Source organism: Herpailurus yagouaroundi, unplaced genomic scaffold (genome assembly GCF_014898765.1).
Source record: "Herpailurus yagouaroundi ecotype Mexico unplaced genomic scaffold, PumYag 29, whole genome shotgun sequence".
Classification (NCBI taxonomy): domain Eukaryota; kingdom Metazoa; phylum Chordata; class Mammalia; order Carnivora; family Felidae; genus Herpailurus; species Herpailurus yagouaroundi.
Window position 1 is genome coordinate 61,612,344 of NW_024412377.1, and position 25,378 is coordinate 61,637,721.

The 25,378-nt window shown below is 54.2% G+C and overlaps 1 protein-coding gene across 1 annotated transcript in view; it reads left to right on the plus strand.

Annotated features, from left to right (window-relative positions):
• Window positions 1–4,931: 4,931 nt before the first annotated feature.
• The window catches only part of FGF18 (fibroblast growth factor 18), a 33,236-nt gene continuing 12,789 nt past the window's right edge, over window positions 4,932–25,378 (plus strand). Inside the window, exons 1-3 of the mRNA XM_040444874.1 lie at window positions 4,932–5,963; window positions 6,137–6,173; window positions 19,583–19,763. Of these exons, the coding sequence (XP_040300808.1) occupies window positions 5,932–5,963; window positions 6,137–6,173; window positions 19,583–19,763 (250 nt within the window). The 5' untranslated portion in view covers window positions 4,932–5,931. The remainder of the gene's footprint in view (window positions 5,964–6,136; window positions 6,174–19,582; window positions 19,764–25,378) is intronic.

The window sequence follows — 25,378 nt, forward strand, 5'->3', positions numbered from 1 at the left end:
GAAATGGTGAATGTTCATTGTTCTTCATTTCACTGAACAGTGCCTTTGGCTTAAAGGATGTTTATATTAATGTTTAAAAGATCATTAAGTTGATAGAATTCCAAAACAAGCTACACATGATTTTTTAAAACTTATTGGTGTAAAATAGTGCTACCATGAGTTAAATACATTAGAGTTGTCGTTTCTTTCCTAGGTAGTGATTTACATTGCAGAATGTGATGATATGGGAGTATATTAGGTAATTAGTTACTTAAAATGTTCAAAAGTAGAAGTGTACTTTTGCATTACGTCTCCAAAATGTAGGTCTGATTTGTTTATTTGAGTAGCTTTGTGTAGAAGTTAACACTTGGGTTTATTATATCATGGGTACGAATGTAGCAGGAAAATCAAAAGCACTACTCCCCATTCTTAGGGTTGGCCTTACTGGTGACCCTGTACCCTGTTCTTGCTCATAAGATAAAACTAATCAGATCCATCTTCAGTAAAGATTCCAGGTATGTCATGTGCCTCAAAAGTCACTAATAGTGCTTGGTTCTAGACCTCAGCCAACTAAATACGGTAAGGCTTATGACTAGAAATTCCTCCTTTTCAAGGAGTGCAAATTATTAAGTGACATTGGCCGTACTTAGATCAATATTGGTTTAATTGCTAAAGACAAATGAGGTACTTTGGGAAAACTAAAGTTTTAAAAGCATATTTAGCTTTTAAAAAATAGTTTTATGTTAGAGCACCAGCCGGGCAGAGAGGCAGAGGGGGAGAGAGAATCTCAAGCAGACTCCATGTCCAGCATGCAGCCCAACATACGGGGCTCAGTCATGACCTGAGATGAAATCACGAGGTGCTTAACTCAGGCACCCCACATTTTTAGTTTTCTAAGATAAATAGGAAAAAAACAATTATTTTCCTTTGTCCCTAATACTAATCTTTTTTGATTCATAGTAGAGGGACCTGTAAGAGAAGCTGCTTTGTTCTTAATTTTGAGAACTTATGGATTTGCCAGGAGTAATACTTTTTATATTTAGTACTTTTTGATGGAATAATTCTATTTCTCTTCCTTAAGCCAGTCTGCTGAATATGAATGTTTAATGGCTTAGTTCTTAGCAGTACCATTCACTGTTCTGCAGACATTTCTTTTAAAATCCCCACTTTAATTGTTTCCCTTTGTACCTGACTTTGAAAAATATATTTTAATGTTTTATTCTTTTCACTTACCAATTTTCAGAATGGGTTGATGTTCTGGTAGCCTCTGGAAGTGTATTGAGTTTTAAGTATCCTGAAATCCTGTATTGGTATTTCACTGTAACTTTTTTGGCTGACAACCACTAGCTTAATGAGGGGAGAGAAAATGTCTAGGGTGTGGGGCTTTTTGAAATTGTCCAAGAAAAGTTGAGGGTCACGTGCACTGATGCTCTGAATCAAAGGTAGTGGTCTGGGCTCTGGAGATAAAGGGGTTAAAATTTTTTATTTTGTTGAGTTTTTTAATTCCAGTATAGTTAACAGTAAAGGGTTAATGTTATTTCAGAAAGTCTAAGGCTACCTTCCAGCCAGTTCTTGCCAAAGAGCCAGTTGCTGCTCCCTGACTCATGAATTTGGCAGTTAGAGGTCCTGTTTAATGCTGTGAAAGTTCTAAGTGCTGGTTTTGAGAAAATTGTTGAGGCTCATCTGTGTTAAGGGTCTGCTCTTAACCAAACTACTTGATGCTGTTGAAGGCTTGAGGCTCTGTCCTGGGTTCTTAGGCTGGAGGTTCTCCCATCTGTCTCCAAAATACTTTATTTTACAGTCTTATGTTGGGGAGAAGTGGGAAAAAAGATGTCAGATGTTAATTTACTTTCACTCTTGAAAAAGAGATGGGAGGAATCTAAAATAATTAAATGTATACTGTGTCCCAAAGTTCTAAGTGTTTAGGATAAGTAAGCAAAACAGTTAACTGTCCTGTTGGACTTAACATCCCATTGTACTAGCAGTCAATACACATTCTCAACTCCCTTTAAATTTTCAGTTCTGCGGAAGACAACAAGGGGGTATTACTGGCTTATTACAGCTGGGAACTGAATTAGCACACAGGCATGTAGCCCAAACTGTAGTGGCCTGCATTGGCCTCCCTCACTGCCACAATTGGAACATTCCAACTCATTATTACCTACAGTAACCTTTTGAAAAAATGGATTTTGACCCTTAGTTTCAAAGCCTTTGACAGACTAATTGCATGTCCACACTGGTGAGTACTACTTGGCAATAAGAATGAACAACTGATCAACAATGGAGGAGGATGAATCTCAACATGAGAGCAAGAGGCCAGACACAAAATCGCACATAATACATGGTTCAGTTTATGTTACACTAGAATCTAGTGCCAACAAATGTTAAATTGGGACCAGTGATGGGTGTGGGGAGCCTATGCCTCAGGTTTTTGTTTTGTTTATATTTTGAGAGGAGGGACAGGGAGGGGGAATCCCAGCAGGCTTCACACAGTCCAGCACAGAACTGGATGCAGGGGCGGGGCTTGAACTCAAGAACCTTGAGACCATGTGACCTGAAGTAAAATCGAGGTGCTTGACCGATGCTTAACTGACAGCCACACAGGTACCCCCAGAAAGGTGTTGACATACATACAAACATTTTCCAAACTCACACTTAAAACCTACGCACTTAAAAATTGTACGTAAATAGTGGCTTTAAAAAAAAAGTCTTTTGGGGTACATATTGGCCTCTGAGAGCCTACAAGTCGTGATTGAGCATTTGCCTGTTTTTACCCTCAACTTTTGCCACTCACCCCTGGCTTAGTCCTTCCTGTCACCTAGCCTTTTTCTGCTTGCAGGCACTTGACGTCTTTTGCTTGGAATATTTCTTTGCATAGCTGGTTCTCCCCACCTTTGTGTCTTAGCCCAAGTATTACCTAGAAGTGTTTTCTATACCACTGGTTTTCTTCAAAGCCCTGATAACAAGCTAGAATTTCTCTCTCTTAACTTGCTCATTGCCCATCTTCCCTAGAAGTGAAGTGGCTTCTTATTATTTTTTTATTACTTTTAAGTTTATTTTGGGGAAGGGAGCAGAGAAGGAGAGAGAATCCCAGGCAGGCTCTGTCCTGGCAGTGTAGAGCCTGATGCGGACCTTGATCCCACCAACCGTGAGAGCATCACCTGAACCAAAAAATCAGGAGTCAGATGTTTAACAGACTGAGCCACTCTGGTGCCCCCAATGAAGTGGCTTTTTCAGGACAAGAACTTGTCTTTCTTCCCCCATGGCCTGACAGTAGGATCTCAATAAATGGTGATTGAATGAATTGATAAGTGACTACCAAATTAGTATTACATATTAAGTGCTATATGAACATGTCAAATTGAGATAGGAAAACCTCATATAAGATTCACGTATGGAGTAAGAAAAGTATGAAAACTAGATTTGAGGTGTAAATTTGGAGTCCCGACCTTCTGGTTAGACACCTCTTCAACTGTAAGTTGAGAATGATACTACCTACTTCATGAAATCATAAGTGAAAATCTGAGAATCATAATTACAATTACTAATAACAGCTAAAACCATTGGAGCCTTCATTATGTGCCAGACTCTGAATGACCTCATTCAGTAACTGGAAACAACTCTTGGGTTGTTACTGTTCTTAGCCATAGTTTGTAGATGAAGCAGAGTCTCAGACTGTTACTTGCTGGAATTTATAAGTAAATGTTGGAGGCAATATTCAAATCCAGGATTTCTGACTTTTGAGTTGATGCTCTTATTCAGGACTGTTCTCTTGACTGGACCTTTTGGGTCAGCCTTAACTTGGGTGATATTTGTGCAGTTGAAAGACACACTTTATCTGAACATTGGAAAAAGTTGCAAGCATTTTACGTAGAACATAGTTATATACGCATTCCATTTAAAAGTAACTAATAATAGTATATAGCAAGATCAGTCCTTGCAATGAGAATGTCTAAATTGAGTCCAGTGCTTTACACAGGGACCTTTTCCATCACCCAGTACCCAGTTTTCAAAAAGTTTTCTGCTCTTGTGTCCAATGCTGAAATAGAGGCGGCCTGTTTACGAGCCTCAGCTTTAAAAGGAACTTAAAACAGCTTGGACTGATACTTGGAACAGTTGAAATTTCGTATTCCGTAACTGAGAAATAGCGCTGTTTGACAGCAGCTACTTCAGTTTATGCTCTAGTGAAATGAAGGCTGTCAGCTGCCGCCAAGGACACAGGAGGGATCTAGCCAGATAGCATGGATTTCTGAATTTTGCTTTTTGAGTTTGTTCTTCAGTGTCCTTCCCACTATGACCTCTTTCCCTTAGCATCAGGAAGCCTGCCACTAGAAACTTCACTAGAGAGTGAGGCAGTTGCACATGACAAGAACACCTACAATTCTGAAGTTTGTGGGAAGGACGGGAGTGACGCCTCTGAAGCGGGGAGAGGCGGTGAGAAGAGATGTTCTCCTTGTTGACCTGGTTAAAAAGGGACTAAATTCGCTTAGTGTGCAAACGGAAGCAAGTCTCAGCCAGGTGGCGGGAGGAGGGCCTGGAGTGGTCGCTGACCAGAGTCCTGCTGGTTGCTTCCTGTAGCCTTCTTGGGCGGGATTGCAGCGACGCTTCAGTGCCGCTAGGTGGCAGCCGCGCGTTTCCAAAGCAGGCTTGTCTACCCGGGAGCCCAGCTGGGAGCGGGAGAAGCGACCCGAGAGTCCTGGAAGGGGTTGAGGGGGAGAGAAGTCCTGGAGACCCCTTTCCCGCAGGGGCAAGGACGGAGAGATACGAAGGGGTCTCACTTAAGAGTGCCAGCCATCCGAGTAGGCATCTGGGGCACGCCACGTTCCTGCGTGGACTCACAGGGCGGGTAAAAACGAACCCTCTTAAGCGGTGCCGCCCCGGGGGCTGGGCCTGACCCGCCCCCTCCTGGCTCCCCACTCCTGCGCTAAAGGGTGTGAGTGAGTGCTAGTAGCGAATGTGGGCGAGTGAGGACGCCCCGCACCTAACTGCGTTCTTGGGGACCGCAGCCTTCCCAATTCCGGCAGCATTTGCGCCGCGGCGCGGGTCATTGCGTCCGGGCGCAGAGCTCCGACGGCTTCCAGCGCTCACCAGCTCCAGCCTCGCGGGCTCTGCCCCTCGCCGGTCCTGTCGCCGAGAGTCTGAGCGCCTCCCTCCAACCCGGAGCCGCCAGGAGAAGGCGGAGGCAGTGGAGAGGCCGCGGCAGGCAGGCAAGCAGGCTGGGCCGCCTTTGATGTGGGCGCGGCGCACCCAGCCGAGCTGAGCGCCCGTCCGGCCGCGCCCCGAGGGGGGAGCCCCCGGGCCCCGCATCCTCATTGTGCCGACTCGGGCCCGGGCCCGCCCCCGGCCCCCCGCCCCCTCGCCGCCCGCGCGTAGAAAACGCCCCGGCCGCCGCCAGTGGTGGGAGGCGGCGATGCGCACGGCCGGAGAGACGCGGAGGAGGAGACATGAGCCGGCGGGCGCCCAGACGGTGCGGCCGTGACGCGTTCCTGCTGCAGCCGCGCGCCCCGGCCCTGGAGCGCTGACCTCTGGCCCCGCACCGCCCCGGGCCCTGGCCGGAGAGCGCGCCCCAGCTTCCAGCCCCGCCGCGCATGCTGCCCCCGGAGTGAACCGAGCAGCCAGCCTCCCGCAGACGCCCGGACAGACGGACGGCTAGCAGTGAGCAAGCTTCCCCGCACCAGCCGGGCGCCTCTTGCACAGCGGCGGCCACCCCGTAGCCCCCGCGCCAGCCCGGAGGGCGCAGCGCTCGGGAGGAGCCGCGCGGGGCGCTGATGCCGCAGGGCGCGCCGCGGAGCGCCCCGGAGCAGCAGAGTCTGCAGCAGCAGCAGCCGGCGAGGAGGGAGCAGCAGCAGCGGCGGCGGCGGCGGCGGCGGCGGCGGAGGCGCCCGGTCCCGGCCGCGCGGAGCGGACATGTGCAGGCTGGGCTAGGAGCCGCCGCCTCCCCCCCGCCCAGCGATGTATTCAGCGCCCTCCGCCTGCACTTGCCTGTAAGCGCCCGCGCGCGGGGCTGCCTACCCTGCCTTGCCGTCTGTCCGTGTGCCTGTGACTCTGTCTGCCCGCCCGGCCGTTCGTCTGACTTTCCGCCTGCGTATCGGTCTGTCTGTCCGTGCGCCCCCCTCCTTCAAGTCCCACTGACCACCTCTCCATCTCTCTCCCGCAGGTGTTTACACTTCCTGCTGTTGTGCTTCCAGGTACAGGTATGTGGGATCCTGACTCTGACCTCCCCCTGCCCCTGCCTCTCGGTACAGGTCGACCCCCCTTCCCCGGGCCGCGCCCCCTCCTTGTGCCCCACCCATACTGGGCGCCGAGCCCAGTGCACCTGTTCCCAGGGCGCCAAAGGGCGGCTCCGCGCGCGCCCTGCGCCGGCGGGGGACCAGCCAAGGGCAAGGGGCTGTGCTGCAGGGCTCAGACTGGCGCGGCCCCTGTCGGCCTCGGCTGGGAAGAGATCCCCGGAACCAGCGGACTCACCCGCTGCAATGTGCCCTGCTTCAAGCCCCCCTGCCCACAATCGGCGAGGAGTTGGGACCTGGGCATTTTTCCTGCCAACCGTCCCTTAATATCTCCGCTCACTCTTCCAAACAAAAAAGCTCCTTTCAGCCGAATGGATTTTGAGTCCAGGGAGAAAGCTTCAGTTGTAAATTACTCTGTGGTTTCAAAGGCGTTTGCAGGAGAGAGAGAGGGAGAGAGAGAGAGAGCACGCGAGCGAGCGCTAGGAGACTCGGTGAGAGGTAGCAGAGACGGGCTATTGGACTGAGGGGCCATTGCCCTGGAAGCCGCTACGGAACTGGCCACGTTCTGTACACCCTTGCCCAAGGTGGTGTGGCCCTCGGCTTGTTCCCCGCCTTGCTCCCCGCTCGCTTGCTCGCTCCCTGTGAATCAGAAGAGGGCTTGGCGCTCAGCCTGGAAAGCACTTGCTAAAATCTGATCTGTTACTTCAGCAGCTTTCAGACTCGGGAAGGTCTTGGCACGCAGACAGTTGGAACGCGCTGGCTTCCAAAGCCCTGGAAATGAAGGAAAAGCGGGGGGGGGGGGGGGGGAGAAGAAAAACTGGGAAGGGGGGGGCGACTTCAGCCCCCCTCCGAACCAGACCAGGGCCGCCCCCGCATGGGGGGGGGGGGGGGGCGGCAAAGGGAAAGGGAATAGGAAGTGCCAGCTGCCCTAGCCCCCCACCCACTTAGAGCTGCAAGGGAGGGGCCCTAGGAGGAGCTGGATAGGGGCCAAAAGAGATTATCTGCCCCTTACCCCCTGGGTTGAAGGCAGGTGTCTGCAGGGTTAGAGAAGATGCTCAGGTTTTAGCTTTTGGGGTTCCAGAGGTGCCCCAAAAGACCCTCGAGCAGGGAAAATGGTGGCTCTCCCAGTTTTACGGCATAAGGAGTGTTGTGAGTGTTGAGTGCTGCTGAGACTCAAGCAGCCTCTCTCAGTGTTTGGTGTGGTGGCGGGTCTGCTTACCTCGCCTTCCACTCCTGGGAGAGGACTCAGCGTCAGGGACAGCTTGGGGCAGCTAATTGGGGCGGGGGGCTATAAGGATGGATGGATGGATGGGTGGACGGACAGACAGACTGATGGGTTCTCTTCTCCTGTTAGTCAGGCCGGGGTCCCCAGTGACTCCTTGAATCAATATAACTGGAGTCAGTAACTTAAAACTGGCTGTTTGCCAAAGCAGATGTGACCCTATGATGGCGGGGGCAGGGGTGGGAATGGCTGGTGTCAGAGAGCCAGTGCCAGGCGTGGCCTGCCTGGTTTACAGCTGAGTCTCCAAGCAGAGGGCAGGTCCCAGGGTCACTCCAGGGGATCTGTTTGTCTTACCTGGATGGGAGCTCTTTTCCCTAAGTGCTGCACCCGGGAATGCGGCCGTGATGAAATGGGCATTGGAGGCAGGGAATGGCTGTGGACTTGGTTGCCCTCCTGGTGCTGGCTGCCCCTTGGTCCTTAAAACAGGGCCCAGGAGGGTTTGCAGTATGGTCTTTGTATTCTCTGGGGAAGCGTGAGGGAGGGAACCTGGACTCTGCATCCCACCTCCACCTCCTGGCCAGAGCTAGAGCTAGCTTCTTAGGAAAGAGCTGGGTGGGACACCTGGGTTCGGGCTTCAAGCAGGTGATGGCGCCTCCTCTCCCCGCTCTCTTCCCTCTTCCTTTCTTGGCAGCCTTTCCCCATCCGAACTGCCATCAGGCTGATGTAGTTAACCCATGGTCCATGCACCCAGAGAGTATGTAAGGACGGGCTTATGGAGGAGGCAGGCCCCTGAAACGTTGCACCAAAATGGTGCTCAGATGCGCTCACATCTTCGAGAGGACTCTCAGCTCTCCATGGATTTTCAAAAGCACCTATGATTCCCAAACAATAAAGAAACGGCAGGTTTATGTCCCCACTCATGCTTTTAGGGACAAAGGTGGAGTGGCCATGAGAGGTAGAGATGAGGGGTGGGAGTGGTAGTTGCTGGGAGCTGAGGTCCGCTGCCTGCTGAGGCGGTGTTGGGAGAGCAGCTACTTCGCTGGCGGGGTGCACTTAGCAGGGGTGGCGAGAGCTCCCTTGGGGCCAGGGGAGGCCTTCCTGCATGGTGGGAAGGGCTCAGGGCTTTACAATCTGGCATACTGGACCCAAGTCCCAGCTTCCTCCTTCCTCCTTTGTAGACCCCTGTGAGTGTTAGCTTCATCATTTGGGAGATGGGTGGCTTCGAGGCTGAAGTGATACATGCTAAGTGTGGAGAAGGGTTTGGAAACTCTCACCTACCCAGGAGAGTATGTTGTTCTGCTGGGAAATGGACACACCTATGCCCTTCCCTTCCCCCACCTCTATGTTTTGGGGGACTGCTCCAGTCTTAGCATTAGAGTTTCTGGGCTCCTCCCTTCTCCCCAGCCATCAGTCATCAGCCCCCATCTCTAGCCACATTTTCGAGACAGCACAGTCAATGCCAGACACTGCCCTCCCCCTCGCTCCCCCCCAACCAACCATGTGGTGAGCCCCGCCCTGCCCCCTCCCCCCTGCTGGCCACCCCAGGAAGCGGGAAGCTGGGAATTTAATAAAATCCCTTCTCCATACAACTTGGGACGCCACGGATAGCTCAAATCGGAAGAATTTTAAAAATTTCCGAGGGGAGCAGGCGGCGTGACCAGTAAATTGCTTTTCTGCACTTGGCTGAGCGCTGACAATGACACCGGGCTGGGCTTTTCACGCAGCTTGGCCGGCACCTGCCTGACATTGTTCCTACCGCCAGGCTCGGCTAGGTCCTGGCCTTCCCCAGACAGGCCAGGCTTGAGGCAAGCCTGGGAAGGGGGGTTTCTGCCACCCAGCCCTTGTCACTCCCAGAGCTCCACTTCCTCCCTCACCGCATGATGTGTTCAAGTTTTGAAGTTTCCTTCCACGCCCCCTCTTGGCCTGACCACCCCCCACACCTGGCTTCCTCAGTGAGGATTTGAACCTTTCTTCTAGTTGGCTACAATAGGAAAGCCAGAGACAGAGTCCTTTGGGATGTGAGGATGATGGGAAGCTATCCTATTGGGTAGCGCATTTGATTTCTTAAGGCAGCAACGTCATCCCTCTGTCCATCCGGTCAGGTATTCATTCAACAAACACTTGCTGGAAACCTGCTTCTTGCCAGCCCTGGGAACAACCCAAGTCAGTTTCTGGCCTCAAGATGCACCCAGGCTAGAGGGGAGAGTGCCAGATAAACCTGAGTTCCTTTAATCCTGCCTCCTGAGAAGTGCAGGGAGGCTGGCATATCCAGCCCAGGAAAACTCTAAGACTCTTGCATCAGGAAGCTCGTTTCCTTCTTCCTACCATTCTTCTTCCTGAAGTAGGAGGGGTAGCATTTCTACTTGACAGTTGGAGAAATTGAGGCAAAGAGTGGGAAGGGGATTTGTTCAAGGCCAATGCCAAGAGTCAAGACTCTGGATTCAAGATTCTGTATGCTTTCCCCGACACCAGACAGACTTTTTCAGAAAGAATACCAAAATTATTCAGAAAGAATACTGGTGGGAAAGGAGAGTTCCAAGAGGCATCTAGGGTTCCTCAGTGAGAGATTCCCTTGGGATTCTCCTGATGGGTCTCCGTCGTACCAGATGGTCAGAGCCCGGGTAGGTGTCTCCGATGGAAGGCATCTGACTCAGAGTCTGCAGACCCTGATTTTCCTGGAATGTTCTGGACTGAAAGGGTCGCCATGTGACAGGCAGGCACTTTCTCACATCACGGAGGCTAAGCCTCACAACCAGCCTGGCACTAGGGAATTCTACAGACAAGGAAGTGCGGCCCAGAAGCATGAAATAACCTGCCTCTGTCCACTGAGCAGGACAGAGGCAGAGCTGGCTTCGACTCTGGGTCACCTGGCTCTGGGCCCCAGCCTTATTAAACGGCAGCCTAAGGGCTCTGGAGTCCGCTAGACTGGCTCCCTGTTGTCGCACTGCCTTACCTTTGCTGTATGACCTCGGCAAGTTTCTTAACCTCTCAGGTCTCAGCTTTGGCATGTGTAGAATGGGAAGAAAACAACCAACAAAGTGGTCCCTGCTTCCTAAGGGTGAGAGCAGGGGCCAGTGTGGAGCCTGGTCCTCTGTCCAGGGCTCTAGCCCTAATGCCTCTTGTTTGGGGAGGGCTCCCTGGCCCCCACGCCCCTGTCAGGGTGGTAAGCTCCCCTTCCCCAGGGCACTGTCTCCTCCTGGTGGCCAGGAGAGGGGAGATGTGGATTGTTTCCTTTCTGAGGGCGGGGACTTTCTGGTTCACCTCTGTGTGCTCCGCATTTCTTACTGGGTGCAGTTGCCCCCACTCGCAGACTGGCAGAACACTGCCAGGGATACAGGGACCCCGTATGCCAGGGATACAGCGGTAGTGCTAAGGGCCTTGTCAGGGTGGCCTGGGCTGGGCGATGGCCACCGGGCCTCAGAAAGGGCAGAGGCCTGCTGTCTCCACTTTGGGCCTGAGTCTGGGGACTTGTTCTGAAACGTTGGTGGGTCAGCGGGCCCCTCAGGCTTTAATCAGGCTTGCTGGTAGGGGCTGGGAGGTGTTTGTTCATTGCTCTGACATCTAAATGGCGTCACGCCCATGAGCCATTTAAAATGCTCCAGTGCCGAAGATGGGGCCAAGGACAAGCCTCCCGTGGGCCACAGAGCAGAAACACTCTCAGGACCCCTGGGATCAGTCCTGGATTTGTCACTGGCTCACTGAATGGCCTCCCTCCCTGGGCCTCAGTTTACCCACCTGGGTATCAGTGACGTGAGCTAGATGACTTCCGTGGAGTTTAAACACATGGGCTTTGGCACAGGAGAGACCTCGGTTTGAATCGTGTGCTGCTGGGCAAATTTCTTAACCTTCAACAATTTGCACCTCGGTTTTCCCCATCTGTAAAGCGGGGGCAGTGAGAGATACCTAGTTCTTAAGGGTTATTGTGGGGACTAAATGGGCTAATGCACACAGAGTAGCTAGCTGGCACTCAACAATGTGTAACGGTACTCGTTAAATCAGTTACATGCTCTGTGTGTGCGTTAGGTGGGTACCGTGCTGCAGGGTGCTGGGCAAGGCTAGGAGGGACATACTCCTTGCGTCCGGTGACTTCCAGGCTCCTCTTGTCCAAGTTGAGAGCACAGGCTTTGGACTTAGGCCTGCATTTAATCCTCATTGCACCACTCCCAGGCTGTGTGGCCTTGGGCAAGATCCTTAACCTCTCTGAGTCTCTGCCTCCTCATCACAGGAGATATAGGGATGATAATACCACTCCCCAAAGGTGTAATTGGAATCATGTCTTGGGCCAAGTATGCAGTAGGTACTCAGTTATGGTGCTGTGCCTCAGTAGCAATCAGCAAACATTTATGGGACATCCGCTGCCTGGGTGGCCTTGGACTGGGTTTTAAAGAGAATGCCAAGAAGGCATCCAAGGCTTCAGTTTTTTCCTCAAAGTGTTCCCTGTGAAGAGACTTTGGGCTGATGCTTTGGGCAGCTTTATTTACCTCCCTCATCCCCATTCCGCCTCTGCCTTGGAACCTCCTTGCACTTTGTCACTGTCACAGGCCCCAGTGTGTTCTCCGTGAGGCTCACAGGGATGCATAGGAGCTCAGGCTCTGGATCTGGCCCACCAGATCACACCCCGCCTTGGCCCCTTGGTAGTCTCAGATTGAGCAAATTGCTCGGCCTCACGGTGGCTCATCTTTGTTGTGGGTGTCAGGGTAGAACCTCCCTCTTGGGGTTGCTGCGAGGGTGAATTGTGATCCACCCGGGGGCACAGCACCTGGATCACTGTAAATGTTAAGTAATACGCGCTGCAGCTGGGCATTTGACGTTGGTGTGTCTAGAGGCCTGTTCCTGGAAGTCAAGGGAGGCTGGACCCATCCCGAGGGCCCTACGGCACATCGCACAGACCTGGCATGCAGGATAAATGTTGAGTAAGTGAGTGGAGGGGCCATAGCTTCTCTAGGGCAGGTCCCTTCTGGCACCAGGCATGGGGCAAGGAGACTCAGGACCTGTCCCAGCCCTTGGGGACTTGAGAGAAATCAGAGGGGTCTGTGCAGGGGGACATGGGCTCCAGGGTGCCATGGGTACCCTGGTGAAGGGCCATGAAACCAGACTGGGGGAAGAGGATCTGGCCAGAGAAGATGCCCTGTTTGAATCTTAGATTAAGAATAAGGCAGGTGAAGATGGTGTGAACCTGTGTGTACATGTGTGAGTGAATGAGTGTGTGTGTGTGTGTGTGTGTGTGTGTGTGTGTGTGTGTGTGTGTAAAAGCCATTGCAGGCACATGGAATATCTCTAGATGGAAACAGGGAACAGCCTGATATGCCCAGGGGACTCTAAGCCTGTTGGAGCACCAAGTTTAGGAAGAGGGGTGATGTAAAAGGCCATGGTAGGCATTGAATGCCAGAATAAAGGGCTTGTTTCTGGTCGGTATGCATGACCACTCTCCCCACCCACATGCTTTAAGGGACAGGGAAGTGAAACAGGGTTTGAAGGAGAGGGGAAAATAAATAAAAGAAGGGGATGTGGGTCTTTAGGGGTCCTGCCTCCTTCCCCAAGCTGGCTCCAGGGTTGACCACCAGAGGTACTCGTATTGACGATCTGTATGGAGAAGGTTGATGTGTGGGGAGAGGGGCTTCTAGTCAGCCACCTTGGGTGGCAGCACCTCCCTCCCATGCTGATGGCTCAGCCCTGCCAATCAATACCTTGGTAGCCCTGGGAGCTTAATGGACAGACTGGGGGTGGGGAAGGGCCCTTTACCACATCACCAACATCACCGTTCTGGCTGGGTTGGGTGTAGGGACTGTGACGGGATAGAGGGGGAAAGCCTGGGGCTGAAGGGGGTGGTGGGAGCGTGAACCTGAGCCAAACTCAGATCCAGAGGTGGGCTCCACCTTCCTCCTCCCTTTTCTGCCTACAGATGCCGGCTGGGGAAAATCCATGGGCTCTAGAACCAGAGATGGATTCAGATCTTGGCTCTGTCGTTTTGTGTACAACGTGGATGAGTCCCTTGGCCCGTCTGTGTCTCCCTTTGTCACAGGGACGGGAATCATTCTGACCAGCCCAGATTGTGTGAGGAGGAAGGAGACCTTGCTTGCAAAGTGCTTAGCTCAGGCCCCGGCACAAAGCAAGTACCTAGCAAGTGGGAGCCAGTGTTAGTTTCTCCCTCACGAATAATAAGAAGCCACAGAGCACTGGGGCTGGCAGCCACTCCTGGGCCTGAGTCCAGGCCCGCTCTCTAGGAAGAGTTTGTGGGGAGCTGCATTTTGGGACGGAGAGCAGGGCTGACTTTACCCGAGACCACTCCTGGAGGGGGGAATTGAGACTTTGGAGAAACTCTGAACGCCCTCAGCAGGGCTGGCAACATTGCTGCTGGAGGAGGAGGCAGGCGGTGGTGGAATGTGGCCGGAAGTCTGTGGGCTGCCCCTCCTGGGACGGGGAGACCCTCCCTTTCTGGGCAGGCTGCCTGGAGACAGGGGCATGGATTGTATGAGGCCTCAAGGATGGGGACCTGGGCGGGAGGGGGCAGTGTGACCCCATCCTCCTCTTGAGTAGGGGGAGTGAGCTCAAGGCCTTGAGCCTTTCATGTTTAATCCCTGCTCCAATCCCTGCCCCAGCCATGGCTTGTGGCCAGAACCAGTTGCCATCCTGAATAGAGGTAGAGGCGGGGGTGGAGAGAGGAGAGAGTGAAGGGTGAAGGGGTGGAGAGCTTGAGCTCTAGACTGAGATGGATTTGAATCTGGATTCCTTTTCTCAGTAGTGAGTGTCTTTGGACAAGCGATGTAACCTCTCTAAGCCTCAGTTCCCTCATCTGTAAAGTGGGTACGATAATTATAGAACTCATAGGCCCGCCCTGGGAATCACATAAGATAGTTTACCTCAAGTGATTCTTAGCACAGAGGGAAGCACTCAGTAAGTCGTGGTGTGGCTGTTCAGAAAACAAAATACAAGAAAAAAGAACAAGAAAAAAGTTGTGGCTGTGTTGTCTTTTTCTCTGAGATAGATTTTTTTTAGTGTTTATTTTTGAGAGAGAGAAAGAGCATGCACGCAAGCAGGGGAGTGGCAGAGAGAGCGAGAGAATGAGGAGGGCAGAGGATCTGAAGCAGGCTCTGTGCTGACAGTGGTAAGCCCGATGCGGGGCTCGAACCCAGGAACTGGGAGACCGTGACCTGAGCTGAAGTTGGACATTCAACCAACTGAGCCACCCAGGCGCTCCTGAGATAGATATTACGAACAATCCCCATTCTGCTAGTGAGAAAACTGAGGGGTTAAAGAAATCAAACTGGGGCGCCTGGATGGCTCGGACAGTTAAGCGTCTGACTCTTGGTCGCAGCTCAGGTTGTGACTCACGGTTTGTAAGTTAAAGCCCTGTGTCAGGCTCTGCGGTGAGGAGCCTGCTTGGGATTCTCTCTCTCTCCCTTTCTCTTTGCCCCTTCCCCCGCCAAAGAAATAAACTTAAAAAAAAAAAAAAAAAGATACCAAACCGAGTGGTGATTCAGGGTGGAGCCAGGTGACCCCAGACGTCAGTTAGTGCGAGTCATTTTGTTGTTGACTACATGTGGTGTGTGCTCACTCGTGCTGCGTGTGTACATAAGTGATGTGTGACCATGTCTGTGGAAGGTGGGGAGATATAGGAAGCCCCCACATGTGTCTTCAGAGCATGAGTGGGTCCATGAGGCCGAGATCTTCAGCCAGTGGGAGCAGTCGTGGCTGACGGATGCGCCAGAAGGAGGGGACCTGGGTTGATGTTTGGAAGCTGGCACTGAGATCACCCCATGGAAGGTTCACCCCAGGTGCCTGAGAGAGGAGGCTCGGAAGGTAGGAGAGGCTAGACTGTAAAGGCCCCCAAGTGGGTGCTGTGGGCGGTGGGGAGCCAGGCAGAGTGTGGGGTAGGAACCGAACTCGCCTTGTGCGTTTAGAGAGCTGGGCTCCACTGCAGGCCAGGCCGAAGGCTGGGGGCTCTGTCCCACCAGACACCTTGTCTGTGCCAGGCCTGGGACCTAGGTGGACCCCGGCGCGGGGAGATGTGAACCTGTCAGCCCATTGTTGCCTCTGTGCAATTCCTGGATGGGGGAGTGAATATTTTCACCAGAGCCCCAGCTCTCAGGGCATGGAAGGGGCTGGCAGGGGGGTGGTAATTGGGAGTCTTGGGCTGCATGGGGACCCCTCTATATGCCATCCTGCTGTGGGAAAAGCTGCTTCGACCCAAAAGGTAATTTGGGGTGGGGGGAAGGCAGAATGACAGAAGGTGCCTTCCTGTGCCTAAGGACACATCCTGTCTGTGCCAGCCCTGCTCACCTTGTGAGAGTTGTGCCAGTCTGGTTTTGTTCACTGTGCAGCTCTTCAACAGCCCAGACGACTGGGCACCTGGAGGGGCGTTAGCCAGCAGACAGCCGCTCTGACTATTCTAGGAAAGGCCTGGAAGGCAGGCCCCCTCTTAGGCACCGGGGCCAAGTGGCCTGCTACCCCATGAGCAGGAGAGGAGGAGGGAGAGATTGGTCCCGAGGCAGATGCAGGAGCCCCACTTGTCCGCATTCTGGCTCCGTGGCCCTGGAGAGATGCCTCAGAAGTCCAGTGACCTTTGCAAAGCGAGCTCTACCTGGTGCCCACCTCCAAGAGTGGCTGAGGGAATTGTAGCAGGTACCACAGAGGGCTTCGGAGCACAGTGCCTGGAAGGAAGTGCCTAGGAAAGCCTAGCAGCTGACAGCTTTGCAGACGCCCCTTGCCACCACTCTGTTGGGCATTCTGCTTGTCTGGGTAGTAAGTGGTGGGGCTGATTTTGGCCTCTAGGTTTCCCTCATCCTCACCACAGTCATTTAGCACACATCGGCCAGGCAACCTCCTGGGGCCAGAGCTGGAGACCCCCGGATGAGCTGGACAGGCTAAACTCTGGGGACACTAAGCCATTACTGTAGTGCCCAGAGGCCCTAACCCAGCTGGAGGATGGGGAGCAGAAAAGGCTTCCAGAGGAGGCACCTGAGGGCAGGTGTCAGCTGGGCAGAGGGGGCAGGGTACCCTGGGCAGAGGGCCTGACCTGTGCAAAGGCCTGGGGCTCCCCAGAGGTCTTGCTCAGGAAGCCCAGGAGCCTCACTGCCTTTTCAGAAGGATGGACTCTGTGTATGTGTCAGAGGCCCACCCCTGCTACCTCCCTTGGGAAGAATGTGACCACAGAACGTGGCTTAAATGGTGGAAGCTGGGCAAGATGGATTGTTCCCCCCACATCCTGGAGAAGGGCCACCGGATAGCCCCTGCTGACCCTGGGTCACCCACACTGCCTCTGTCCAGTGGGCCAGGGAGAAAATCGTTAATGGGAGGCTGGCTTCTGGGGCAGGGCAGCTCCCCTTGGGGACCCAGGGTAAGGAGATTGGTTTGACCTTTGGTCGATAAGGTCTCCTGTGAGCAGGAGGAGAGTTGGAGGACAGGGAAGGAGTCTGGAGGCCTGCCCTTGGGGGAGGGGACAGGGCCAGGCTACCTCAGGAAGTCATACCAGGAAGGTCGAGGGCCGTGGGTGGGGGGGGTCTTGAGGACATGCGCCCACCAGGTGTGAACCTCAGGGGCCGATGGAGCTTTTCCCTCCCTGAGCATCAGGATATGGAAGGGGGTGGGTCCCAGGCGTCAGAGCCTGGCTGTGAATGGTGACAGCGGCTGGCCACGGAGAATAGAGGAAGTAAAGGGCGTGCACCCTTGGTGGGCCTTGCACCACTGGCCGTGTGGCTCAAAGCCTCAGTTTCTACATCTGTTAAATGGAGGTGGTAAGCATCCCCATGCTGCAGGGGTGTCTGGAAGGACCGGAAGCAATAGCATCTTCCCAAAGTGTGATTTGCGAGGAGAAGTGCCCTGCGTGTAGGGACGAGGAGTGTGATCTGAGGGTGTTTCCGGAGAGGATTCACGGTGAGCCTCTTAATGCCCCTTGGGTTCCCTCACTCACACCTACTGAGAGCATACTCTGTGCTAGGCCCTGTTCTAAGACTTCCATGTTTCATCTGCAGGGCAGCCCGTGACGTGGGTGTCACTGTCATCCCTCTCGTTTTCTATGTGAGGAAACTGAAGTACAGAGGGGTTAGTGACTTGCCTGGGGTCTCTTAGCTAGTGAGTGGCGCACCCCTGGGTTTCGAATCTGGGACCTCCTCCCGATCGTGCCGGAGGGGCAAGTGGGGCCCAGCCAAGTGGGGCTGAATGAAGGGCTTTGGGGCCATAACTGGGGCTTACTCTGCCGTTGCCTGTACTGTGTGACCTTGTCAGTTTAGCTTTGGGGCCTCAGTTTCCTCACCTGTAATGTGGGATGATACTTCCACCCCGAGGATGATAGTGAAGGTTAAATACTGTGGTCCTGCTGAATTGCTTGTGGGGCCCAGGCCAGCGTCGGAGGACATGTGTAAGTCAGCTTGGGGACAGAGACCCTGGGCCGGGCACGGGGCGTGCGATGAGGAAAACACAGTTCCTGCCCTTGGGAGCTCACAGTTGAGAGGTGAGACAGTTGCTTGGGCAGCCCTGGTCCCTGGAGCCCTGCCCTGGGCTGAGTGGGGCCATACTGTCATGGGAATGGGGTTCTGCATGCCTAACATCGTGTCAGACCTCATGGGCACACAGAACAAACCGAGAACACTGTCCGGGCTTCAAGAATAATTCAGTTCAGATGGAATGGGGCAGATGTACATTTAGGAAAGGAAAGCATAGGAAAACCTAATTTAATACTAAATGGAATGCCAGAACCCCACATCTTTTCAATGTTCATTTGTTTATTCATCCATGCATTCAATAAATATTTGAGTTTCTACCATGCTACGTGCTAGGGATATAGCAACAAGCAAGAAAGAGACAGCCCCAGCTTTCATGGTGCTGTCAGCCTAGTCAGGGGGAGCCAGACAAAAACCAGATAAATAGAAGTCATGTCAGGTTGGTCAGTGTTAGAAAGAAAAAAACAAAGCATGATAGAGAGATGGAGAGTGACAGAGGAGTGGGGGCTGCTTCAGAGAAACAGTCAAAGAAGGCCTGTCTCAGGATGTGACACTGAGCAGAGACCCTAATGAAGTAAAGGGGCCAGAATGTATAAATCTGGGAAAGAATATTGAAACCAAGGAAAAAGCATGTGCAAAGGCCCCGAGGCAGGTATGTTTTGTGTTTGGAATCCTCAGCAACGTAATAAGGCAGCCAGTGTAACTGGTGGTGAGGGAGTGGTAAAAGATGAAGGTGGGGGGGGGGGCTCATCATGAAGGACCTTGAGGCCGTGGTGGGGACCTTTGTCGAGATGTGATGGAAGTTCTGGAGAGTGTGAAGAGGGAGGATTATACTAAGTGACTGGGTTTGGTGGAAGACAGACTACCAGGGGGCAAGAATGGGAACAGGATACTGGCGAGGAGGTGGCTGCAAGTTGTCCAGGTGAGAGGCCATGTTCAGGAAGTGAGACTGGAGAGTTGTATGTCGGCATAGCCAGAGGCCGCTTCCTGGAGGATGTGGTCAGACATGAACTAAACCTCTGGGGATACGGGGACTTTTGGTGGGAGGTGCAAAATGAAGTCTTCTCCAAGAGCGGCCAGTGGTGTGGGCAGATGCTGGGCGAGTGTGGGTGAGCATGAGGACTCTCTGGACATGGAGAGGAGAGTCCCCGGCTCCTGGGGACGAGTGACAGTGGATTTTGGCCCATTCCTTCCCAGGGTGACTTGTCACCCTCTGTCCTTCCCGGCCGTGCACCCAAACGACAGTGATATGCCCACCACACTTCTCCCATCTCCGTGTCCATGTTGGTATTTTACTCCCCACTTGCTCGCTTTATCCTCATGGCCACCCTGGAATGTGGTCGGGGTCGGGGCTCCGCTCTGCCGTTTTACTGGGAAGGAGTCGGTGTGGCCAAGGTCAAATGCTCCATGTTGCTTCCTTTAACTTGGTGCTGTGGTGGAAAGATGGCAAGTGTGGTTGTCCCGTAGACCTAGGCCTGATTCTTAGCTTTGCCACTTCCTGGCTGGGCCCCCTTGGTCAACTTGCCTCACCTCTCCGAGACTTGGTTGCCTCATCTGTGAAACAGGGGTGGTAACAGGGCAGGTATGAGTCTGGGCCAAGGCCTCATACAGAGCCAGCACACAGGGGCTCTGGCTCTTTGCTGTGAATGCAGCTCCTATCTGCAGGGGACCTAGGACCTCCCAGGTAGATCACTGATGCCCCTTTCCCTGCCCAGGTGCTGGCGGCCGAGGAGAACGTGGACTTCCGCATCCACGTGGAGAACCAGACGCGGGCTCGGGACGATGTGAGCCGTAAGCAGCTGCGGCTGTACCAGCTCTACAGCCGGACCAGCGGGAAGCACATCCAGGTCCTGGGCCGCAGGATCAGTGCCCGCGGCGAGGACGGGGACAAGTATGGTAGGTGCCGGCCCCGCCCCCCTAACTGGGCCCCTCTGAGACCTCAGGTTCAGATCCCAGCTCTGCCGCGTCCCGGCTGTGTATCTTGCACCTGGCACCGAGCCTTTCTGGCCTTCAGGTTCCTCATCTGTAAAATGGAGCTGCAGTAAGTAGTGTATCCCCTGAGAGCCTTTGTGGGGCACTAACTGAAGCTGTGAATCAAAAGTGCTTTTGCCGGCAAATGCCAGTGGTCGTGGGTAGCTGCTCCCCGTGGCCTTGCTTCACCAGCCCCAGGTTCAGGTGCTTGGAGAGCGGGGAGTCTCTAGGGAATGTTATTTGGGTGCTGCCGGTGGTGCTGGAAATCGGCCTGGGGTGAGGGTGGGTGCTCCTGTGTGCAAATGGGTGTGTGTTCTGCGAGCTTGAGCTTGAACACCTGTGAGGAATGGGAGCGCTCGCTCTTAGCACCTTGGGCTATGGTCCCTTTGACCTGCCCTTGACCCCGGAACTGTCCAGCCCTCCTCTGAGATGTTTGGGAACCATCACTCGCCTCATGCTGCCTCTGCAAGGGGGCTGGGAGGAATGAGACACCCTGACCCCCTTCCCTCCCCAGGCCCCCTGCCCACAAAGACCCTCAGCAGTAAGAGAAACAGGACTCTAATTTCCTAGAGCTTGGAGTGGATCTTGGGAGAGGCACTGAGCAAATACTGACCTTGCCCCATGGGTTCTTGCCTTCTTAGGCCAGGATTTGGGTGGGAGGTGTCCCGGGCCCCGGCCTTGGGCAGGGGAGCTGGGGCTGTGGGTGGCCAAGGCATGGGCCTGGGACCGGGGTCCTGTGTATGCACTGTGGGACTGCCAGCCTAGGCTTTTCTGGGATGATGCCCCCCGCCTGCCCGCCGGCCCCTGCCCATTGCAGTCAAGACGTGACAACAAGACAAATAATTTCTTGGACCTTTTATCTTGGACACCATTTATTTTCCCTCCGCCCCAGGGCAAGACTGACCTCATGGTAGGGCCCAAGTGCGGCAGCTGCACCGTCACTGGGGGCTGGGGCCGGCCAGGCCGGGCAGGGCTGGGCCGGGCCGGGCTCCCCGTCTCCAGGCCAGCTGCCTCCCTTCTCCCTGTGCCGTCACTCTTTACTGCCTCCGTTCCCCTCCCTCCCTCCCTCTTTCCCCTTCTTCCTTTCTCAGTCTTGCTGCTGGTGCTGCTGCTGCTTTCAACCGGCCCCTCTCTCTGAGTCCTTCTCCTATCCTTCTGGGTACTCATCCCTTCCCCTCTTTGTTTCTGTCCACCTCTTCCCCCCACCTCCCCACCATCTCTGCCCTCCCTGCCTCCCTCCCTCAGACCACAGCGCTCCAGTCCCTCCGCCCCACCTCTCTCAGGTCCTCTGCTGGCTGCCTCTCAGGGGCCTCTGTCTCTCTGTGCCCCCCGCTGTGCTGGGCAGACCCAGGTGGTGCTTTTCCCTGGGATCTGCTGTCCTCTTGCTGCCAGGGAAGGGGCAGCTGGCCGGCCAGGCGGGAGGAGGGTGCCCTCCTGGGGAGTCCCCGGAGCTCTCACTGGCCCCTCCAGGCTGGGAAGAGTAGAGGGGGGTCAGACTCTGGTCTGAGCCATCTGTCCACGCCCTGAGACAGGAGGTAGGAGCTCGGGAGGGAGAGGAGCCCAGAAATGGCCACCCCCTCATCCAGAAGTTACTTGCCTCTCACTTCCTCTGCCTCAGCCAGAGACTTAGGGGATCTCACCTGCTGCGTGACGTCAGGCAAGCCCTTCGCCTGCTCTGGGCCTCAGTTTCCCATGTGTACAATACAAGGGTTGGACCAGAGCAGTGCTTCTTAAACATGAACATGCCTGTGAATCACTCAGGGACCTTTTTAAATGCTGATACTGATTTGGTGGGTCTGGAGTGGGGCCTGAGCGCTGCATTTCTAACCTGTGCCCAGGTGGTGTGCAGGGACCGCACTTTGAGTATCCAGGAACTAGCCCGTTTTGGCTTCTCCAGCTCCACAAACCCCAGATTTAATCACTCTCTCTCAAGGAATATGTTTATCACTCCTCCACCCCCCTGACACCCAGGGCAGCGTGGGGCTCTGCTGACTGAGGAGGCTGCTTCATTTAAGTGTCGCATTAGAAACGCAGATGAGGCGAAGGGACCCCATCTGTGAGCCCTGGGAGAGGAAGTGAGACAATGGAGCCAATTGAGGCTTCCAATCTAGATAATCAATACAAATATTATTGGGAGGGTGATTTATGTGGCCAAGCCAGCCTGGAGGATGGGGCTGTGTTAGGGGCCTGCCCTGCCTGTGGGGGGATGGGCAGCCAGTAGCCCCCAGCCAGGCCGGTGGCGGTGGGCGGGGGGGGGGGGGCCTCCCCGGACAGTCCGAGAGCCTGCTCCCTCCTTCTCAGGACTCTGTGCAGCTGAAAGAATGATGCAGCCCACGGCTTCCATCTACGTGCAATTATAATGCAGTCGGGGACTTGCGGCAAACACCAAGTATAAACAGAATCCCCATGAACACATGGAGTCTGGAACCCCGACAGACACTCATGGCCTCAGATTCAGTGGCGTCCAGAGGTGTTAGACTCTGGGCGGGCCCAGGGCACAGGCCCACCTTAGTCTGGGTGCCCTGCCCAGGAGCTCTTGGCCTGCTGTCCCCATGAGCAGTCTTTGGTGAAATCTGCATGGAGGGGAGCACACCCCCACACCATGCTGCTCTGCAAGAGGGTCTCCCCATGACTCCCTAAAGCTTTCCCAGAGCACCTGAGGGCCCTGCGGGTGGGCCAGGCTCTGGCCAAGAATGGGAGCCAGGAAGTTGGAAGTTTAAGTCGTGGGACACCTGGCAGGCCAGTGGCTCAGGACCTGGTCACCCTGCCCACCTGGGGTTCTTACAGCAGCCTCTCCCCTTCCGGCTCTTGGTCCTGGCCCCCTCTGCCTTATCGGCAGTCACCATGTTGAAGAAACAGCACCAGACCATGCAGGACACCTGGGTTTTGTTGCAGCCATGCCACTGAGCAGCCCGCGGAGCTTGGGGCAAGCTTGTCTGGCTCTGGGCTCCACTTCTTCCTGTGCCAAGTGAGGGTGAGAAAGCCACACTCCACCTGCCTCTGGGATGGATGCACTTAAGCCCTAGGTGTGGAGGCATTAGATCCTCTTGGCCGTGGGAAGCAGGGCTGACAGTGACAGAACTGGCGTTTTAGAAGGGGAGGGCTGGGACCAACTGAGTCTGTGCTCAGGGAGCAGGGAGGGACCCTGGCACCGGGGGTGGTGGCGTGGAGGTGACTCTGCTTTGATATGCACTCTATGATTGGATATTCCTGCCGGTTTTCATTTGAAAAAAAGGTTTTTCTACTTGAGGAAAAAAAAAAAAATGGTAAGCACAAACCCAACATGTTGCAGAAGGCCAGGCTCCCAGGACTGACTGTGCTCGGAACAGCCCCTGGCAGGCCACTGGAGGGACTGTGTTAGCCAGGAAGGTGATCTTTGGAGGAGTCGAGCAGGTAGACTCTGGAGTTGGACAAGATTTGAGTCTAGCTCCCCCACTTGCGAGCTCGAGACCTAGGATCTGAGTTAGCCTTTCTGGTCCTGTTTGCTCTTCTGTGAAGTGGGGTGATGGGAAAGAGAGCATATCTAATGCTCAAAGATTGTATGATTATTAAAGCAAAAATATAAGTAATAACTGCTTGAACTCGGTGCTGTTGTATGGGGCTGGGGGTGCCATCCCGGGCTCTGGTGGAGGTTCCCCTCTCAGGAACTGATTCCTGGGGCTTCCAGAAAGAACCTTGTCTCTCTCACTCATCAGTGGGGCCCTGGCAGGTCAGCTGCAGACTTAAGAGGCTTCTTCAGCACGATTCCAGGCAGCGGGACTGCCTGTTCGGGCTGCTGTCTGGCCAGAGGAAGAAGGGTCTTTGGACCTTCTTGTTGGGTGTGGTCTGCTCTTTTCTTAGTTTGAACTGGGGTCCCTCACTCACTCGGCACAGAATTACTGAGCCCTTGGGACCCGGTGGTAAGACACCTGGTCCCAGCCTTCAAGCTGCTCCCAGGCCAGAGACTGTGCTCCCTCTCAGCGGTTGACTCTGAGTAGGAAGAGTCTAGTTCTCTAACCTCCAAGTGTGACCTTGGGTCCTCCTCATTCCCTCCCTGAGTCTGGGCTTCTTCACCATGAATGGGGGCTGGGTGCGGGGGGGTGGAGTTAGCAGTCTGATGGCTTCCTCGAGAGCTCAGGCATGGATCAGTCTGTGACTCCAGCTGTGGTATTGCTGTGCGGGATCATGAGGACTCAGCCTGTCCCGGCATAGGCCTGCTGAGCTGGGCCAGCTTCCTGCATCCCTTGCTCAGCCTTGCCCCTCTGAGAACGCGAGCCCCTTGGAAATAGTGACCCTTCTGCATGTCCCCATGTCCAGTACAAGGCTTGGCAGAAAGCAGGTCCCCACTTAAAGGTTGCTGGATGAACGTATAAAGTAATTGTGGGGCGACTCAAAGCATAATCGGGGACTGACTTGTGTGGCTCACATCGAAAGACATGTGGGGTGTTCCAGGGCTTTTGCTGAGCAGATGACAAGAGCCGGGGTGAGGTGGGGTCCTCTGGTCTGCATTTCCTTCACTCTGGCATCTGCTGGAGGGCTGTGGTGGAGAAACGAGCAGCAGGGACCCCCTACTCTCTGAGTCTGATGCCCATAGCCCCTTCTCCACATAGCAGTCTGAGATGTGAGACTGTGTCACAGCATTGTCAAAGGCGCTTGTCTTACTGAGATTAAAATCCCAGTTCTTGGGTCAGCAGGAAAGCGCGGAATGGCCTGGCTCCTGGCTACCACTCAAGCCTTGGCTGCACTGCCCCTTCCTTGCCCACACAGCTCCGGCCCCAGCCCCTCCCTGCCATCCCCGGACCATGTCAAGCATGTCCCCGGCTAAGGCCCTTTGCATTTGCTGTTCTCTTGACCTGATGGGGCTCTTCTCCCAGACACCCTCATGGCTTGCTCCCTGACTTCACTCAGGCTTCTGTTCAATTTTCTTCTTATCAGAGACTTCCCGTCTCTGTCTCCTCCTGGGCATATTTTTGTTCCTAGCACTTATTGCTACTAGATATTCTATTATGTATTTGGCTATTTGCTCTCTGTCTCTCCTGTTACAATGCAAGCTCCTTGAGGTAGGAAGCTTTTGTCTATTTTGTCTGCTGCTGTATCACCATGCACAGAGCCAACCACAAGCAGGTGCTCGGTAGACACTTGAGCCCAGTGAATGCATGGACGAGCCATGTGTGCATCTGGGAGTGCTCCCCCTGGGGCAGGTGCCTGACACAGAGCTCAGGCACTCAGAAGATACTTGGCAAATTAGTGCTCCCTGCCTCTCCTCTGCTGTCCTCTCATCCTCCCTCCCATCCTTTCAGCCTGCCAGCTCTGTGTCGTGCGGTGGGGATACAGCGAGCCACAGACCTGGCTTCCCCTAGGGCTTTTGCAGCTGGGAAGGGGCATTAAAACCCCTGCCCTTTGAGCTCATGTCCCATAACTTCTGTCCCCAGTGAGGAGTGATCCCCCACACCTCGCTGACTCTGCAGCTGAAATGACCATACTAGAGCTATGGCTGGGATTAAATATAGCTCCTGATCAATCCTATTGATTTTTTTTCCCTGTTCCTTTCCAGCAAGCCC